Raw genomic sequence first — 20,888 nt, 5'->3', positions numbered from 1 at the left:
TGTTATTTTTTGTAACATACAACCATGACGAATGTCTGAAACTCTGCTATGCTTTCTGTGTGGGGTTTAGTCTTAGATTCCAGTTTCTAAAGTAATCTGTGAGATAGCAAAGTCACTTGAGAGAGACTCCATTTCCCAAATACTCGTGTGTCCATGGTAGACAGTTAACCTGTCACTGAGCAAAGATAAAAATCCAAGATTTTCAGTCCAAATTGTGTTAAAATATTGTTTATAAAATTAAATTCTTGAAATGTCTTAGCCTTGGTGTATAGAGCCAAATCAGTCAATATATTTCAAACCAAAAACCAGTATATGTTGAATATAAAATGCAAGAACATATTAACCCGTAAACCTTAAATAAGAAACTTTCGCTCTCGTTGAATTTTAGGCTGCAGAAATATCAATGAATTCTGCAGAAAATTTCAGTTTTATGCAATGCTTTCTCAATAAAAGAAGTGAGAATAAGGACCTAATCACAATAGCTTTGACGAGGCCAGAAGTGCTGGCTCTATAATTAGAATAAGAATAAGAATAAGAATGTATTTATTCCACCATCAAATAACAAAGGTAAACATATGTAAAAAAACTTGGAATGACTAGTCACCGCATCAAGTAAAGGTGACTAGCACAATGAAAATAAACAAGAACTTCTTACATCAAAACAGTCTAAATATTACTTATAACCTAGCGGTCCGCTGCAGTGTCAGCACTTATTTATTTAACTGAACCAAAGTACACTTTACATTACTACGAGTAAGTAAAATAAACTAAGTAAACTATTCACTTCACTAAGTAACCTCGTCAGTAGGTGAACTAAAAACATCCAATACATTTAAATAAAGCCAAACAATTGAATACTTAAAAATATTTACACAAACGCATATAAACTCTATTCCATATATCTACAATAGGAATTCGTTTTTAATTTTCATAATTATAGCCAATGTAATATTTCTACCAGGTCATTAATGTTGTCTTTATCAAACAGCCATGATTTTAAATTTTAATCTGAAATAGCCTTATGTTTTGACTGTTTTTTATGTCTATTGGTAAAATATTAAAAAGTTTTGGGCCTAAAAATATAAATGTTTTACTGAACATAGTTTTATTCACTTTTGGTCTAATGTATGTTACTTTAGAAGCTGCCCTGGTATAGAAGCGAAATTGTTTTGAACATTTATTTCCACTACGTATGTAAAACATTTTTAATACTTTAAAAATAAAAAGGTATTTCAGAGGAAGAATTTTTAGGAGGCGAAATAGAGGCAAGGACGGTTCGTGTTTGGATTTAAATGTTATGATCCTTATAAAGTGTTTTTGTATGATTTCTAATGGATTTAGTGTGGTATTGTTTGCTGCACCCCACACTTCTATACCATAAGTCAGTCTTGAGTGGATTAAGGCAAAATATAGCATACGTAAAAGGTCATCGGTTAAAAGATTTCTTAAATAATAGAACGTTCTTATATTTTTTCTTAATTGGGTCTGTAGATGATAGATGTGTTGCTTCCATGAAGCGTTTTCGTCTAGAATTACGCCCAGATATTTTATATGAGTTACTTGACTAATAATCGGGCAGGGACAGTTATCATTGATTGAGCAATTTAAATAATCGTGATATTTTAAAGTATTAGGGAAAGAGTATTGTTTTAGGTCAAAATTAATAAAGTTTGTTTTTTCAGCATTTATTTTCATTCTGTTGTTAATACACCAGGTTCCCAAGGACTGCAAATCTTCATTAATGTCGACCCATATGTTTTCCCAACTTTTCTTGGAGTAATGGATGGCAACGTCATCGGCAAATGCTATTATTTTACCCTTGAATGGAACATTCATTAAATCATTTATGAAAATTAAAAATAGTGTTGCAGACAGTACCGATCCCTGGGGTACACCTTTCACAATAGATTTTGCGTGACTGAGACAGTTTTGAATTTTTACTTGCTGGGTTCTTTCTTTTAGAAAACTACTAAACCAGTTTAGCAAAGGTCCTCTTATTCCAGCGAGTTCTAATTTGTCTAGAAGTATGTCAATGTCAACAAGGTCGAAGGCCTTTGAAAAATCTATAAATAATCCTGTACATTTATGACAATTATTTATGCTGTTTAAAATTCCCTCCATAAAAGTTGCAATAGCCGATTCTGTACTTTTACCTTTAGTAAAGCCAAATTGGTTAGATGAAAAAAAGTTCTTGTTATTTAAAAATGAAAGTAGCCTAGATTTAATGCACCTCTCTAGAATTTTAGATATAATAGGCAATAGAGCAATCGGTCTGTGGTTTTGTATCATTTCGGGGCTGCCTTTCTTAAAAATAGGTACAATTATAGTTTGTTTTAATTTAGAAGGAAACTTGCCTGTTTCAAAACTTAAGTTGACAATATATGATAATACTTCAGATATAGCAGTTTCAATATGTTTTATTAATTGGACTGATATATTGTCAATTCCAGTAGATCTTTTATTATTTAGGGATTTAATGGTATTTGCTATTTCTAGCGGAGTGACAGGACTCAGGAACATGGAATGCGGTTGACGGCAACAGTGTGCGAGGGCTGCCTCGCGAGGGGGGGAGGGGCCGGCTATCAGCTGTTGAGAGACTGATACAAAGTATTCATTGAATATGTCGGCTATTGATTCTGGCTTATCGATTATGGTGCCGTCCTCCAGTCTTATCTTAGTAGTTAGTTTTTTATCAGTTCTATCAATTAGACTGTTGATTGTTTTCCATTGATATGCTGAATTACCTGCATTGCGATGAATTAAATTGTGGTAGTAGTTTTTCTTTGTACAACTTATCTCGGTTTGAAGATTGTCTTTAAATTTATTAAAGTAATTGCAAAAAGATTTGTCATACGGTCTATTTTTCAAAATTTTTACTAATTTGTTCCTCTTATTTATTTTTTTTAACAGTGATTCCGTTATCCACGGACTTTTGAATTTAGCTTTGCTGAATTTCGGCAGAAATACTTTTTCATTGGTATTTGAAATTATACTTTCATGTAATGTATCATAAAACATATCTAGTGACAGGTCAACGTCTGTCGTATGATAGATTGCATCCCAGGAGGAAGCTAATAAATAATGTTTAACACCCTCAAAGTTAATTTTTTTAATTGTCACTTCTTTGTTGTGCTGCAAATTGTGTACATTAAAGTTATTTAGAGTTAATGCTGTTAAACTGTGGTCGGTAATGTTAATGTGAAAAATTCCTGTTTTGAAGTTTGTTAGATTTTTGTGCCTGACGAAAATGTGATCCAGACATGAAGCATGTTCTGTAGTTATTCTAGTGTTATCATTTATAAGCGAGTTAAAACTATTATTTTGGAACAGAGATAGGTAGGCTTCAGATTCGGGACTATGTTTTCCTATATCTATATTAAAATCTCCAATAACTATAGAATTTGGTTTTAATTGTTTGAGAACAGGTTCTACTTCTTTTACAAACTCCAATTTTGAAAACTCATGCATTCTATAAACGCAAAGTAATGAAAATATTAGGTTGTCAAAATAGATTTGTAGTAGTAATACATCTGCAGTTGTCATCTTACATTCTATAACATTTGCCTTAATTCTATTATTGATGAAAACCACTATGCCACCTGATCTGTACGTCTCGTTACAGTTAGAGAAGGAAGTATAATTAGGTATTTGGTAGTGTGTTATTTCATTATTAAAAATCCAAGTTTCAGTTAAGATCAAAACATCAATATTTCGTTCTAGCTTTTGCAAATACATTAAAAGTAAATCAAAGTTTTTTCCTGAGGCTTCTAATATTTTGATGTATAAACGATATATGATTGAATTTGTTTACAGGGAAGAAAGACTGATCCAATGTATTAAATATACAACTCATATAGTGTAAAGAGTTAAATATGAATAGAAAATAGCTAAAAAATAACATACTTAGATCCAATTACGAGTAGCATAAACTATTTACAACTTATCTAAATCAGCGAAAGTGTCAACCTTCTTACATTTTTCTCCTTCGCCTCTTCGCACGAAGATCTTGCCGTCCCTGGTCCACACGTATTTGTACCCCTTCGTTTTCGCAGCCTCTTTGGTCCTTGAGAGGAGTTGTTTATTTTCTGGCGAGAGATGTTCATTGATAAACACTTTATTCTGTAAGTTGAATCTCGGGTTGATCTTATTGGCTGTCAGTGGTCGCACGTTCCTGAAGCTGCTGATCCAGACGTCCTTTTCCTCGAAGGTAGAGAACCGGACAATGATAGGCGGCGTCCTCTTCTTATTAAAGGAAGGTATGCGGTGAGCTGCTACCACTCTTTCTCTCTTCAGCTCGACTCCGATGGCTCTCCCAACGTCGTGGATGATGGCGTAAACATCTTCATTATTTGATTCAGGCACTCCGTCGATTTCTATATTTTGTTTCCTGGAGTACTGTTCTAGGTTTCTCACCCGTACCTCCAGATTCGAAACGTTGTTCCGTAGCTCCAAGTTCTCTTTCTGAAGCTTAAGGTTATCTTCCTGGGTTTTCTTTAATTCTTTCCTGACATTCTCCATTAGTTTGTTACTTTCCTCAACTGTGGTATTGAGGAAGCTCAACGAGGTGCTGAGGCTAACGTTCTCGGTGGCAATCTTCTTCAACTCTTTCAGCATTTCTTTCTTGAATGCCTCGATAGTGTTGACTAGAAACTCCTTGCTGATGGTCGTGGTTCCTGCTGATTTGCTACTGGCCACTGATGAGGACTCCGGTTTACAGGAATTACATATCCAATCTTTCTTGGAACTCCTTGTTTTCTGCGGAACACAGTTAAGATGGCACACTGCTCCACAGTTCTCTGCAATTATGATGGTGTTGATAACATTGGTTATTCTGCTGTGTATTATTTACTCTAGCACCTTATAAGTTAACAGATCCTCACAAGATTTATCAGATGGAAGCATTCCGTTCATTTTGGGTTCCCTTCTAGAAAGCTGCAATGATTTTAGAATTCATAAAAGACACCAGTAGCATCCAAAACCAGTATTAATACAAAAGTTTAAGTTCCACCTTCTAGATTTTGCCTTTATGTTCAGGTGACATCTCTGGAAGATGTGCCCCCGCCACTGGTGGAGGTCGGCCCCACCAACCAGACGCTACCACTGCAGTCCGTGGCCAGCCTGCCGTGCCAGGCCAGGGGAGAGCCCCCACCTCGTGTCAGGTGGTACCATAACGGCAGCCCCATTGAGCCCCGCAGCTCCCCCCGCAGAACTGTCCTGCCTTCAGGCACTTTGCAGATCGATGGTAATAATATCTCTCTCAGATTATTTTAATAATAAGATATCAATCACAACTTAAATTAATCGTAACAAAATTGTTTTGTTTTTTTAACACTGTTCCTATTTTGTAAAAACTGTTATGAACTCTGACCACCAAGGTTCTTGTTGTTTGTTGTTTTCTAAAAAATAATTCAATGTCTTAAACAAAATATTAATTTTTAAAACTGAAGAAGTTAGTACTGGAGTAATATTTAATATTCTTATTTGAGGAGGCTTCATCATCCTATATTTTAATACAAGTTAATTCTGTAAAATGAATCTCAAAATCCTGTGAAACTTCAAGTTTTATAATAATGTCAATGATTTCTGGGTCATTATATCCTTTACACCAGGAAACTCTTATGTAATAAGTAAATACCGTAAAATGTGATGCGGGCTAATCATTAAATAGTTGTGTGTTGGCAAGGAGACAAATATTTTGCGGATTTAACAAATAAGCCAAACTACCCACACAGTTAGCCCACTATTTCTTTCTTATATGGGAGACTCATTGAAAAAGGTTAGGCTTTGTGAAATTCATCGGTACGACTGAGTGAACCAATTGTAATGTAATGGATAAAGAAGTGGTATTCCATTATATTTTATTGTTATTATGAATGGAATTCAAGAGCTTGCTGTTACTAACAAATGCTTCTGAGTTGTGCTACAAATGTATTTAGTAGAATTTGTATAGAATATCCATTGATATGTTCCGTGCAGACCTGCAGACCAGTGACTCTGGACTGTACACCTGCACAGCCAGTAGTGACAGTGGGGAGACATCATGGTCTGCCTCACTGACTGTGGGGGGCCTGGCAGGAGGGTTCCATCGAAGTCCCGATCCTGCCACCTTCCCCCCGCCACCCAGCGCTCCTCGAATCCTCAACATCACTCAGAGCAGCGTCACCATGTCATGGGATCCACCATCCGGCCCGCTACACTCTCCTCTTATAGGTAAATAGCATCATTTGATTCCACCCTTCTAATTACTGGAAATGTATTTCAAATTGCTAATCTTTTACCTTTTCGTACTCAATCTCTTATGCTCTTCTGCATAGCGGAGGAATCAACTTTAGTTTAATTGGCATTCGTACAGATGAACAAAACTAGCTGGTATAAAAAAATTAATATCTGTTAGTCCAAGAGCACAGAGCCAATTTGCATTTATAAGCATACAATCAAGCTGTTCTTAAAATTGATAGACAAATTTCCCCAGAATATAGATTTAGATAGATTTAAGTGGACTAAGTTAGAACAAATTTATTAAGAGAAAAAACCTTTCAACCTTCATCAAAACTAGTACAGGTGAATCAATTTCCTTCTTAAGGTAAAGAAGGAAATTGATTTCCTTTATGGGTTTAAAGGAAAACTAAGTTATGTGCTTATACAGTGCAAATTGGTTGTTGGCTCCTGGACTATTTAGCTTATCACCACAAAGTACAAGTAGTATACAAAGTATTATTCTGTAGGATACAAATCATCTACTATACTCATAGGATACTTAATTATTCTGTTATGTTGCAGGTTACACCCTAGAGTACTTCAGTTCAGACCTGCAGACAGGCTGGGTAGTGGCAGCTCATCGAGTCAACACCAACACCATCATGGTGAGTAGGTAGTTACAATTTGGTGTACAGTTTCTTGTTGCTGTCACAGTGAGTCTCAGTCATTGGCAACAATGTGGTGTATAGTTTCTTGTTGTTGTCACAGTGAGTCTCAGTCATTGGCAACAATGTGGTGTACAGTTTCTTGTTGCTGTCACAGTGAGTCTCAGTCATTGGCAACAATGTGGTGTATAGTTTCTTGTTGCTGTCACAGTGAGTCTCAGTCATTGGCAACAATGTGGTGTATAGTTTCTTGTTGTTGCCATTCACCATGGAAAGTGTATTTGTATATCAGTCAATCAATGAAATTTTTATTTCTCATTTGATACATAACAGTACCTGTAAATTGGGAATTGTGATTGTATTAATACTTAATGATTACTTCCTAACAGCATCTGGGAAATATATTTAAACCAGTACTGAAAAGGAACCTGAACCTAATTTTAGCTTACTTCATTTATTGGAAACTATAGTATAAACAACAATAGTAAAAGGTAACATGGAGGTAAATTAAGTTAAATCTAAAGAAATAGGTTGTGTATTGGAAATAACTCAATATGCTGATAACACTTGTGCTGTAGTAACAGCGAAATACCCCATTCACCTTAAGTCATAGATGGCATAGAATGCTTAAATTATGGTTCACAATAAATGGATTATAAATGACAAGAAACCCCTAAATACTTTCATTGTCAACAACTAACAAAACTAGCAGGCCTTGTCCCTCAAAAATGCTATTTAAAAAAATAAAATTTCCATCCATCTCAATTGATTTAACTTTTTCATGCCATATTGATCAGATTTTCAAACCACTCAATTCTACATATCAAAAGTGTATTCATCTATAATGATTCTAAAGACTTTCACTATATTATAGAACAAGATATCTATCTACCTGTGAAAAATATCTAACTATAAAGTAATATGAAAATTCTGTAAAAGGTCGTAGAATCTTACAGAAAACAATTCATAAAAGGAGTGTTTTGATCCAGCATTGGTATATTTTAACTTGATCATAATTAAAAGAACTAGTTTGTTCTGAGCTTTATTGGAAACTAGTAAGTTCTCTGTTACAAAAGTGTAACTTTCAAGTAATATTTTTGCAATGCAAATATAAATTTCTTCATAAATATGTTGCTTTATAGCTGTTTTAGATATATTTATTTGTATCAATATATTCTTCTATTACATGAATATAATCATCCACTCTATTTGTTGAACACTAAAAACCTTCTTGTAAAAGAATCTTGTTGACAACTCATATACAGCAGTCAGAAATTTAATGTAATTTACTATACCATAGGTTCAAAATTAAAGTACACTTTTTAATTTCTATAAAAACTTAAACCATTTCATGGCAGTTTCAATATTACTATTACAGCAAATAAAGGATATTGTTATTCATATTAGTGAAGTAATATCATTTTTAATTGCTTGAAAAACACACAAGCAAAGTTTGTGGCACAAATCATTGATTAGGCTTAAATAACCAAAGAGGTTCAATATGTAGAAAGCTTATGGTATAATTTGAAATATATTGTACAGAATGCAAGTTTTTTATATTGGAGTAGATGTGAATATTTAATATAAAAAAGTTTAATTATTTTGCTGTATCTTTAGCAGAGCAATGACAAACTGATTAACATAGAAAGTCAAATCTGTAACTATAAACAAATCAAGAAACCTCTGAAATGTTGGGAATTGTATTTCCACTCGATTATAGAATTTAAATATGAGATGAGGCTATATAGCACTGCACATTACCAATTAAGATAGAGATAGACTGATAGATAAGGGACCATCCCTTAATTACTTAACGCTATAATCAGGCTTTTAAATCCTCCCTCCGCTACTGAACTACAGTCCGTGCAGTGCCCCTATAAATCCCCTAAAATTACAGAACACTCCATAATTACCAACCTCCCCCCTCCATTTATATTATTATACAATTTGTAATATGAGCCTGTGAAAGGAAAAGTGGTGTAAGTAATTTTTTTTTTTAATTTTCAGTTTTAACCTGATATGAACTCCTTAAGGGTCATTACATTTTATGGAATAGTGAAGCAAGTCAAAACTCCATTCTTTATACTGTTTATTGGTCTTTGAAAAAATTGTATTTAACAGAATATTAGTTTTGTTTGAAGGAATAGTGGTGTAAGTCTGACTTGCTTCACTGTTCCGCACTGTGTTTAAACAGGACAGCTGATCCATTAGATGGAAGAGTGGTGTATGTCTGACTTATTCCACTGTTCCTTGTGATTCCTTCAGTTTGCTTATATAACTGGGCTTTGCAAGGTAACCAACCATGCCTAGTACACATAGAATAAGAGATGGCTCTCGAGGAAACAAAGGCAAATCTGTGAAGTATATCTTCAGTTGCCAAAAATGCTAATGTAGTAGTTTGTAAACAGTTTTTTTTACAAACTTTTCAGATTTCAAATGGAAGGACTTTTAGAGCCTTACAAAAAATTAGTCAAGGACAAGTACCTGGGTCTGATATGAGGGGTAAGCAACCATGTACATACAAAATAGACTATGAACGTTTAAAAATAGTGAGAGATCACATTTCTTCTTTCCCTTCAAACGAATCACACTACACAAGGACCCACAATCCAAATAGGAAATATCTTTCAGAGGACCTTAATATTAGATTGATGTACAACTTGTACAAAGAACACTGTGCTGCTAGCAATGCAGAACCAGTGTCAGAAGCCATTTACCGCCGTACTTTTAATTTCGAATTTAATCTTCATTTTCATCCTCCCCGGAAAGATACCTGCACAAATGCGACACATTCAAAGTGAAATTTGAAATGTGTGAAAACAATGAGGAGAAGCAAACTCTTCAGACTGCTCATGAGTTGCATTTACGTAAAGCGGATCTTTCCAGGCAAAAGCTTAAAGAGGCAATGGAAGAATCCAAATCAAATCCAGATGTTAATCACTATACATTTACTTTTGATCTCCAAAAAGCATTACCTTTCCCTAGACTCACCTGTTCTGTAGCATATTATAAACGCAATATGAATGTGTATAACCTAGGGTGTCTTGAGCTATCCACAGGAAATGGATACAGGTATGTTTGGAACGAGGTAACAGTCTCACGGGGTTCTCAGGAGATAAGTTCCTGCATAGTTGAGCATTTACGTCACAGAGTCCATGAAAACTTTAACCATGTTGTCATGTTTAGTGACTGTTGCGGTGGGCAGAACCGCAATGTTAAAGTTGCTCTAACTATGATGCACTTTGTACAGCAAGTAGATAATAACATTAAGATTATCGATCATAAGTTTATGACGAGTGGCCATTCTTACTTGCCCAACGATGGTGATTTTGGGGTTATAGAGAAAGCCTCCAAAGGAAAGGTGATGTATACCCCTCAAGATTGGTATAGTGTTAATGCAAATTCCAAACACAAGAAACCTTACTTTGTGAAGGAAATGCAACAGAAAGACATGCTTTCAACTCAAACTCTTGAGAAATCAATCACAAGAAAGAAAAATGCTGTGGGTAAACCCATATTTTGGCTCAAAATTCAATGGTTAAGGTATGTACAGGATGAACCCTTTAAAATCCTGTACAAAGAAACTCTTAATGATGATATGCCTTTTGATGCTTTGGATATTACACCTGCCAAGAGAGGACGACATCGAAAATCTGGACAATGTTTTAATGGAACCTCTTTATTCGAATCCTCGTGAAGTCACTGTTTCAAAGAAGAAAGACGGATCATCTTCCATACATACCATCAATCCACCATGGATTTTTATGAATCTAGTGACTGCAAGTCTGTGCGATGAGAACCCAGTTATCGACAGTGAATCAGAAACAGACTCAATTTTTTAAAAATTACAAAAAATGTTTAACCTGATTTTAAATCATTTAATGTTTTATTGTAATATTTTAAATATGTTTACTAGCTACTTTGAATAATATCGTTTTAATAATAAACTTACTATTACATGGCAACAACGCTTTATTATTCATCACCATCCGTAACTGTTGAAGGAAAAGCGGTGTAAGTCATACTTAATATTATTATTTTATTAGTATACAACTATAATAAGTAAAAAAACTACAATTGAAACTGCCCAAAAGTTAAAATGGTTAGCATAGAATAAAAATATGATATAAGTTTAAGATAATATTTACATTTGGATTTGTGCAACTGTTTTTAGTAAACCCTTTCATTGCTCAAAACTATGGTAACTTGACTTAGACCACTTTTCCTTTCACAGGCTCATATAATAAAGACAATTTCAAACTCCTAAGTAAAACAAGATTTATTAGTATGAAACTAGAATTCCACAACTGTACAACTTCTTTAAACTGCTTGCTGTTTCTTCTTGGGATGTGCATTTTTGCAATTAAAAACAGTTTTACTATGTCTATTTTTTTTAAGACATTGTAACTTAAATCCAAATCCAACTTCCATGTAGCAACATAATCATAACACCATTGCTCGACATGGCACTCACTGTACAATTACACTCCATTCAACTGTAATACATGTTCACAATTGAAAGATGATTCAGCATCTGCTTGCTTCTCACACTGCTCACCACAACACGCCTGTCTGTACATGTCACCAGTCATACAGCTCCAAATTTCCTGTTTCCTATAATGACTGGACCGCTGAGTCATTCTATTATACCAAATGAGATATTTGGATTTGTGATAGAGACAATTTTTACATGCAAGGTTTTATCTTTACTGTCACATTTTACTCAACCATCAAAAGTTCCTTCTCAGGCAAAACACTTAACACAGACATATTTAAAACAATTTATGAGGAGAGGAATATAATATAAACTTTAAAACCTTTGGGCAGGGGAAACAGGCGAATTTCGTGAACTAATTCAAGCACATAATTGTTGAGGTTTAATAGTTAAATAATGCTGTGACAAAACCCCTCTACCCTTAGGAGGTTACTTCCTTCAAGGATGGCCCGTAATAAGATTAAGAGTATCTAATGTGTAATAACGTAATTCAACAAAGAATAAGCCCATAAAATTGTGGCTGATAAAAATCTTGATATTTTTTTACTTGTAAACTGTCAAATAATTAAATTATATACTTTAACCTTGTAATGAAGCATAATCTTGTGAGATGGAAAAACTATTAGTGTTGAAAACAGATTTGGCATTCTGAAAAATGTTACTCTGTGATCGAAAATGATGACTGTTGTGGGTACAAAGTAAAAAATCTACATTAAATTTGATGACCTAGATTCATATCTAATTTACTTCTAAAACAAATCTGGAACTTCAAAAATATTTTAAGTACTTGAAATTATTTAAGATATTCCACCAAACATAAATAAAGTACAGCACTTGTTAATAAGTCTTAACACTACACTAACCAAATAAACAGAAAATAGCTGTAAATCTGTAAAATAAATATGAAAAAAAGTTAATATCTCAAAATGATTTTTTATGATCCTTTAATATTCTTAATAGAAAACATGAGTAAACAAAATTATATTAAGCTAAGCATGTTTTATGAGTAAAACAAACATATTTCAAAGCAGTTAAAAAAAATCCTTAGCAAATTGGCAAAATATGTCTGCCAACTAACACAGGAAATATAGTGTTAGGATTAAAACAGATCTTTCATTGTTTATGTATTCTTCCGCAACTTGCATAATCCAGACAATCGGTTTTTTGTTGCAGATAACTGACTTGAAGCCAGACACCTCGTACGTGTTTGTGGTTCGTGCAGAGAACACACAGGGTGTATCGGTGCCTAGCGAGGTGTCGGAGACAGCACACACTCAGGGGACACACCTGCGAGATGTCCCCGTCCACCAGATAAATGAGGCTAGAACACGACTTGCCACCAAGGTTATACAGCTGCTGAGTCTCACACCAACCTCATCTACTGCTGTTAGGATTACATGGGAGGTTGGTAACATGGATTTTGTGGAGGAACTTTTAATTTTGTAGCATTTAGTCATTGTGCTGTCAAATCAACTACACTCATACAAACTTTTTTTAGCCTTGTCTGCAAACCATATTTGTGCAGATAGTATCTACATAACATCTGCTCAAAAATATGTTATCCACAAAAAGATTATTTGTTTATTGAAAGGATAACAGGATTTCGGATATTTGCTATCGTTATAGGTTATAAAAGGTATAACACGTTTCAAGGATTGGAATCTATCCTCTTTGTCAGGTGGGGTAGGTATTAATACATGCAAAAGTAACAAACGGTAAGAATGTTTTTGTATGTAGTAATAACTCCCTCACCTGACCAAGAGGATAGATTTTAATCCTCGAAACATTGTTTTTTACCTTTTATAACCTATAACGATGGCAAACATCCAAAATCTTGTTATCCTTTCAAACCTTCCATCGTCAATAACAAACATAAAATGAAGAATTTGTTCATTGTTCAGAAAATTATAAGATTTATGTTATTGTATAGTTTTTTTATTGAAGCTAGTTGTAAAAGCTTCTCCTCTCTGAACAGTTATACACTGACATTGAAAACATTCTTTCAGGGAACTTTGATGAGTGGTTAGTACTTGTATTATTGTTATTCATTTTTGTTCTGTTGTGTCTCTCACGTTTTTCCCCTTATGTTCCCCAAATGTGGGTCTGTAAATACAAACTAATTCACATTGTTTTGCTGTTGACAGATCGTAACCGCTGAAGACTATGTGGAGGGTATCTATGTAAGGTTCCGGGATTTGTCCGGGGGAGCCAACCAATACAACATGGCCACAGTTCTCAATGCCGGGGCTCTCCACTACACTGTGACCAACCTCCAAAAATACACAAAGTACGATTTCTTCCTTGTCCCCTTCTTCAAGATGATTGAGGGCCAACCATCCAACTCCAAGGTGGTGCAGACATTAGAAGATGGTATGTTTATCAGTAAAGCAAAAGTGATCTTGGATTTCTGGATGATAAAGATTTCCTTTTCAGCTGAGAATATATATGTAAACTAGCAGTTACCCACAGCTTTGCATGCAGTTTGATACTGAAAAACAGGGACATAGTGGGCATCTTTCTTTTAAATGGCATTCTTAACTTTTCTCAGATTAGTGATAGTCACTGAAAAATATTCTAACTTTTAAGATTTAAAAGAGCAGTTTTTTGGGACTCAAAGAATGAAACAGATTTTAAAAGTACCTGTATAATAACTTTAATTTTTCTCCATTATTGTGTATTTTTTTATTGAATTGCAACAAAAATATCAGTAGCAATGGACTTAGTTTATCTCAGTATGGAGGGATCCTAATCATATTCTTAGCTTGTTAGTTAACACTCTTGTTATGGAATAAATGGTGGGCCTTAATTTAACTTTAAAATTGAAATATACATATTTTAGTATATATTATTATAGTGTTCATGGTTAAGTACTTCAGATATTAAGCGATATACATTTTGAGTTTTGTGCATTTAAGGCCATTTCTGGATTTGAACCTATTCTATACCATAACATTTATAAGGAAATAAATAATGTGTGAATTTTATCTTTAGCAGTGCTACATTTGGATTTTATTTAAAAAATAATAATTACTATAAAGAGAAATAATGGAATCTAAAAACTGGTATGGCAAAAAGTCTGCACTCTTGAAGAAAATTATGTAAACTCAATTCAATAATTTGTAATTATTTTTTAATGATTGATTGAATATAACATAAGTAACCTATCATGGATCAGTCTCAGAGATAAGATAGCAATTACTTTTTAGAAGAAATAGACAATAATGTCATACAAGAAATGCTGGTCTGTTTCCTCCTATCATGAGTTGGATATGTTCCATTTGGTTTGTTAAATAAAAATGCATTTTTATGGATTTGTAAGGAATTGAACTCATAATATATACTATTTTTTCTTACTTATAAATATGTAACATGGAAACCTAAAAGAGACTTCTCGTCGGCAATGCTAATTTTAAGGTACAGCTAATATAAGTTGTTTCGGTCAAAAATATTGATATTCATGTTTTTGAAATTCATTATGCTTTAGTTTGTCCCTTACAAGCTACAATGGATTATTAAACATTTTCAAAATGGATATAATAGTAAGAAAAATCATCAAAGTAGTGACGATATAATATCGTCTTTAACGCTTTACTTAGCATGTATCCATCATGACTATTCTACTTTCAACAATATCACACACCCGCTGCCAAGTAAAGAGTTAAACTAGATAGCACAATAACTGGTTAAACTATCTAGAACTGGATGTTATTTTGGTAAGATTTTAAAACTTAAGTGCCATTTTAATTTAGATGAAGGCAATTATCAAAGAAATTGGTTTGACTGGTTACAGTGCCCTCTGCTCCTCCTGAAAATGTCCAGCTCGGCTGGGTGAATGCCTCGGCAGCGTTTGTGAAGTGGGCCTCTCCCCCGCCCCAACATTACAATGGCATTCTTCTCGGCTATAAGGTACACCTTACAAGTACTGTACCACAGTGTTGTCATCTTTTTATTGGAACAACTAGGTGGAGTGAATAAAATAGAGCATGTACTCTTTCTTCAAAAAATCGAGTATGTACTCTGTTTTACGTTAATAAAAGGAACATACCCAATTACAACGAGGATTACTTGCTCAAACTATGATTCCAATATTGACTGTGAGTACTGCTTAAGGTTTCCTGTGAATAAAAGATAAATTTTGGTCACATAGCAAGCAAGTGCTCAAGAAATTGTTGATCTACTCATTTGCAGACTCAATATTCAATATATTAGATAATGGTATTGTAATTCACATCATATACTCATATTTTTTATAGTATTAAATTACAACCATTTTAATGGCCATGTTCTACGCAAGTATACGTCTTTCAACAATACAAAATTTGATTTTATTAGTAGACGCCTGTCTTTAAAAAATTGCATATTAAACAGGGAAGTTATACAAAGTACTTGTAAAACAACAATAAGGCTCACTTATTATAGATAAATACCTACTGTTTGAAAATAGAAAGAAACATATTATATTTTATAAAAAAATTACTTTTATAATGAATAAACCAATATAACAGTGAATCAAAGAAAACAGTAGAACACAACAATATGTAATGCAGCATTTCTTTAAAGAGTTACTTGCAAATTTGGTGCCCCCCTTTATCCTTTTTACTCTTGAAAAATCAAGAAATCTACAGACTTCTCTATTGGGCCTAGAGAAATGTATGTACCAAGTCAATATTGGCACCTTTCTGTTAAGAGTTTATCGTTCTCACAGACAGACAGGCGACAATATTTTAAGAAGTAGGTGTTGGGTACTTAATAACAGTTTTAGGTGCAGTCTTTAAGATTTTAAATTAATATTGTATAGAGTTGTACCTGTGAAGTATACAATTGCTGCATTTGAACCACTTTCTTAGTGTTTTTTAGAATTCTTAGTCTTACATTTTCAATTAAATGTTTATTCGTTATTTTTCGTGTCTGATTTTGCTTTCACTCTTCTTTTCGTGTTCTTGAATTTTTCAAGATTTTAATTGTATTAAGAGAAATCCGCACTTCATTTTACTATCGTTTTTGAAACCCTCTTTTATTGGGCACATTATCAGAGTTCACATGCTGCACTAAGCAGAAGGTAAAATTGAGCTGAACTCAATATTCCTCTTGAATTATTGAGATAAACATAGCGTGATCTTCATGAGCAAATTGGTCATGCTTTCTAAACCCATGCCTTTGTGTGTGAAATAGATACACAACTTAGTTGAGAAATTACTGCAGCAAATGTTAATAGAGTGGAGGAAGATATCGTTCAATTCTGTCACTGTATTTTTTCTGGAATCAGAGATATCCCGATTTACTAGAGGAGAATCTACTCAGATCATTAGTTCAATTTTATTCAAGCCAAAACTGAGTAAGTGTTGCTCAATCTCGTTTGAGTACACACACATCAGCACATACTCAATCTTTGTTCCCTCCATTCAATAACCACAATATTAAATATTGTTAGATCTTTCTAACAATATATTTGGTATAAATTAAATATATGCAAAGTATTGCTCTATTTACAGTTATTAAATTTTAAGAGTAAATTTTAAATTTATGTCCTTCTAACAAGTTTTAATATTTGCAAAATTTATGCTTGAGGTTCCCCTCCCTCCTATTATATAAGCTCTAAACAATTTATAAAATATATGTCTAACAGCAATCCAGTTTGAAATACACCAGTTAACTATTTTACTTTGAATAGTGCCTTAGGCATAGTATGTAATTTATTTAAATTTAGACTTCAGATTTAATCTATAACCCCCTCCATATGGATGTGTCCCCTTCAATTATATTCATTACTCCCTCCCCAATGCATGTCCTAGTTATATCTTGGATTGGAAACATGTTTGAAAACCAAAAGATTAATAAGAAGAATGTTTATCTCTTTAATGTTCTCTTTTATACCTAGTATACTGTACAAAATATGAATAAATCAAATTTTGTCTATAATCAATTCCCTAAAATATCTAACAAACATTAAGGCTGCATGATTGTTATTTTTCAGGTTCAAGTAAAACAGAACACGAAGGTGATTTCACAAATGACTGTGAATGCCACTACTATGTCTGTGATATTACCCAACATCTCTGTAATGGGAGTTCAAGGTAAACATCACGAATTGCACAAATTTAACATCATAACGAATTACTGATTATAATTCCATTATATTCCAAACAGTCTCTTTTCACAATAGTGTTGTAAAACTTTTATTTATCTTACAATCCAATTTTGTGTGACTAATATGCATTATTAAACGATACACATTTTGAATGTAAGCGTATAACATTTGGAGGGACTGATAACTGTTTTCAAAATCACAAGAACATTTTTTAAACGGTGCTTTACTAAGGCAACAATTATTTCTCACTTATTGTTTAAAAAATTAATGGCTCTTTACTTATTTAAAAGTAAACTTACATACAATGCTTGTATTTGCCACTGTTTAACAGTTTTGGTAACATCTATTGTTTCTATTGAATTTTCAACAGAGATAACTCTTAATTTCATGAATTTTAATTAAGAACTTTTCTTTAAATATTGCTTAGCCTATATCCTTCTCTAGAAGAACTCTTTAAATCATAGATGAAAAACTGTTTACTGTCTAAAATCTAAATATTGAGTAAAAAATTTCTTGGGATTTAATATTTAGTATATTAAAGATAAATTTCACATTTCAGCAATGTGACTCAATTGTGAAAACTTGCTTATAAATGTAGCATTCAAAAGGGAGAAAATTATTTTGCAAGTTAACAATAGTTCCTACATGTTGAGCAATTAAAAACTGAGAAATGTTTTTTGGTGGAATAATTATTGTACTGATTATGCAGGCATGGGTGTACGCGTGCTGGCCTACACTGCGGTGGGAGTTGGCCCTTACTCACCCATGGTGAGTCTGGCGGACGCCCTGCTTCACCCTGCTGCCCAGCCCAGCCACCCCGCCTCCGCATCAGACACTATCTTTGTCTTGATCCTTGTCTGTGGTGCCATCTTCATTGCAATCGCTGTCTTTACTACTTATTACCTCAAGCGGCGACAGAGTCTCAAGAAGGAGTTGGGACATCTGACAGGTAAGTTTGTTTAAATTGAATTAAGAATGTTATTGATATTAACATTAATGTGGCAGTGTTGTAAGAAATCTTTGTAAGCCTGCAAATACAATTACTCCCCAGAAGGTTTACTTCTGGCTGTTTTATACTTTCCAGATAAACCTACACTGGTCACAGCAAATACCGATGTGTCACTTATATCTGGACAGTTCTGTGGATGTCCAAAAGCTGCACATTACTTTTCACTTTAAAAGAAGCTGAGAGACTCTCTTTGCACTTGGTCCAAAATGACCAGTATCAAGAATAAGCAAAATTAAACTGTTATGGTCTGGTTTGCTAAGGCAAGATATAAATATCAACATTTACTAAACCTCACATATCAAATATTCCTATTCCAACAGAAACATAATGAACTTCTTTATTTAATAGTGTGAGCATTATACTTTTTTTGCTACGTCATGAATGTCAAATGTGTATGGATTGGTAAGGTTGGGGAAGGTGCCACATTCTGTGAAGCTCCCATTTTACATCCACCATGGAGAAATTGCCATCTTAGTCTTGTTATCTTTCTTTTTTTCTCTTAAGATAAAAAGCTTAGAAATTGCATATAATGCAAATAGGACTTTTGTGCTAGTTTCCGAATGACAGGATATTCTGGATGGGTAAGGTTAGAGGTAGGGGTCGCCTCGTGTCAAAATCCACAAGAAATAGTTTAGGGTATTAATCTCAGTCATGTCTCCTCAGAAGAAGGGGAAGCGAGTTTTTTTGGTGTCTGAATCATCCTCAAACAACCTAGCCGCAACTGATACATTGCACTTAACATGGCATATCAGTGTTGTAAAGAGAATGACTTAGTAGTAAACACTGACAAGACCAAACAGCTTGCTTTTGGAAGAAAAATGACAAAATTACACCATTTCTGGACGTAAAATTTGAATCTCATCTTGGAAAGATAGTTGACAACAACTTACAGTGGAATGATCATATGCAGAGTTTTTCTAAGAAACTAAGTTCATGCCTTTATGTTTAAAAAAAATCAAGCATAGTAATGAAACCACAACTAGAGTTGCGTACCAAGCTCTGTTTGAGACACACATGAGATACGGCCTCATTGTGTGGGGAGGAACACAACAAGAAACCTCAGTCTGCTGCTTCAGAAAAAAAGTCATCAGGATAATGTCAGAACTGGCTCCTAGAGTAATCTGCAACAATTTTTTCCCAGGCAAAAGATTTGAACAATAGTTGGCTTATACATCTGAGAAGTTATTATGCATGTTGCAAGAAACACTACAACGAGGCCACAACATCTATAGGCATAAAACTCACCATGCTTAAAAATTCCACCTGCCTCTGTACCACTTCAAAGTTTGAAAAGAAACCATCTTACAAGGGCCATGAGCTGTTCATCCTTCTACCAGACGATATGAAGACACTTCAAGGACAGCAGCTGAAAATGACCCTGACCATATAGATGGCTCATCAACAAACCATTATACTCTGTGGATGAATTCCTGGACTGGAGGAGAAGAGAAACCAACACAACTTGACCAATCTGTACAGACATTTTGACACATGTACATTTCTCATAGAAGTTGTAATCTTGCAGTGACCACTGCAATCATCTATTGCCACCAGTGCAATCATATATTGCCACCAGTGCAATCATCTATTGCCACCAGTGCAATCATCTATTGCCACCAGTGCAATCATCTATTGCCACCAGTGCAATCATATATTGCACTTAACATGGCAACATGTTATTGCCATAGGAATGGCCATGTTGTGAATAAGACCAAATCCAGCAGTTAATCTTAGGCAAGTATAGAGAGGCTGTAAGAAAGTTACCTTTTATTGAAGAAGCTACTGCTGCCAAATACCTGGGCATAACAGTTGATAAAAAACCTTATTTGGACCGCCCATCTCAACCTCCTCTGAATCAAGCTGAGAACAACCCTGTATTTAATCCGCAGGATTTAGAACATCTGTGGGTCAGATGCAGCCAAGATCGTCTATTATAGCCTGTTTGATACCCATCTACACTATGGCATTGCAGTATAGAGATTAACTACAAAAGGTAATTTAAACAAATGCTTCTGCTCCAAAAACATACTATAAGAATACTTGGAGATCTCCATCCAAGAGAAACCTACAGAAGCAAATACAAAGACCTAAAATTCCTAATTAATATAAATCTGTATGCCATGGAAGTTGTCACATTTCTATATCCGAAGTCAGCAAACACCATAAGAACTGCAGCTCAGATTCATGACTACAGTACAAAACATGCACCTAACTACTGCCTTCCTATACATCACCACCAGGCCTGTACTCAGACCAATTTTATTGGAGCCTAGTCCTCGCCATACCTGTATGGGGGCATGTAATGGGACATGCCGGGGCCCGGCCTAATTTCTTTTCTAGGGCCCACCAAATCTGAGTACGGTCCTGACCACCACACAATGACTGAGAAGAAACCTATCTATGCAGGTGCCAGAATGTGGAATGCCCTTTCTC

General features: G+C 34.3%; 2 protein-coding genes across 2 annotated transcripts in view; one reads left to right on the top strand and one right to left on the bottom strand.

Annotated features, from left to right (window-relative positions):
- Positions 1 to 3,933: 3,933 nt before the first annotated feature.
- LOC124372341 lies at positions 3,934 to 4,614 on the bottom strand. The gene has a single exon (XM_046830721.1). It carries the CDS (start codon positions 4,612 to 4,614, stop codon positions 3,934 to 3,936), a length of 681 nt encoding a protein of 226 aa, XP_046686677.1.
- A 159-nt stretch (positions 4,615 to 4,773) lies between these two features.
- LOC124372340 (protein sax-3-like) overlaps positions 4,774 to 20,888 on the top strand; it is a 44,188-nt gene continuing 28,073 nt past the window's right edge. Inside the window, exons 1-9 of the mRNA XM_046830720.1 lie at positions 4,774 to 4,838; positions 5,016 to 5,242; positions 5,977 to 6,210; positions 6,781 to 6,863; positions 12,532 to 12,762; positions 13,503 to 13,728; positions 15,149 to 15,264; positions 17,333 to 17,432; positions 18,156 to 18,395. Of these exons, the coding sequence (XP_046686676.1) occupies positions 4,774 to 4,838; positions 5,016 to 5,242; positions 5,977 to 6,210; positions 6,781 to 6,863; positions 12,532 to 12,762; positions 13,503 to 13,728; positions 15,149 to 15,264; positions 17,333 to 17,432; positions 18,156 to 18,395 (1,522 nt within the window). The remainder of the gene's footprint in view (positions 4,839 to 5,015; positions 5,243 to 5,976; positions 6,211 to 6,780; positions 6,864 to 12,531; positions 12,763 to 13,502; positions 13,729 to 15,148; positions 15,265 to 17,332; positions 17,433 to 18,155; positions 18,396 to 20,888) is intronic.

Source organism: Homalodisca vitripennis, unplaced genomic scaffold, assembly GCF_021130785.1.
Source record: "Homalodisca vitripennis isolate AUS2020 unplaced genomic scaffold, UT_GWSS_2.1 ScUCBcl_2927;HRSCAF=8096, whole genome shotgun sequence".
Taxonomy (NCBI): Eukaryota; Metazoa; Arthropoda; class Insecta; order Hemiptera; family Cicadellidae; genus Homalodisca; species Homalodisca vitripennis.
Note: the sequence above shows the minus strand (reverse complement) of the source record. Positions and strands in the feature narration are given on the sequence as shown.

Coding starts and splice junctions, on each gene's coding strand:
- LOC124372341 (XM_046830721.1), bottom strand. CDS start 4,614: ATGCTGAAAGAGTTGAAGAAGATTGCCACCGAGAACGTTAGCCTCAGC.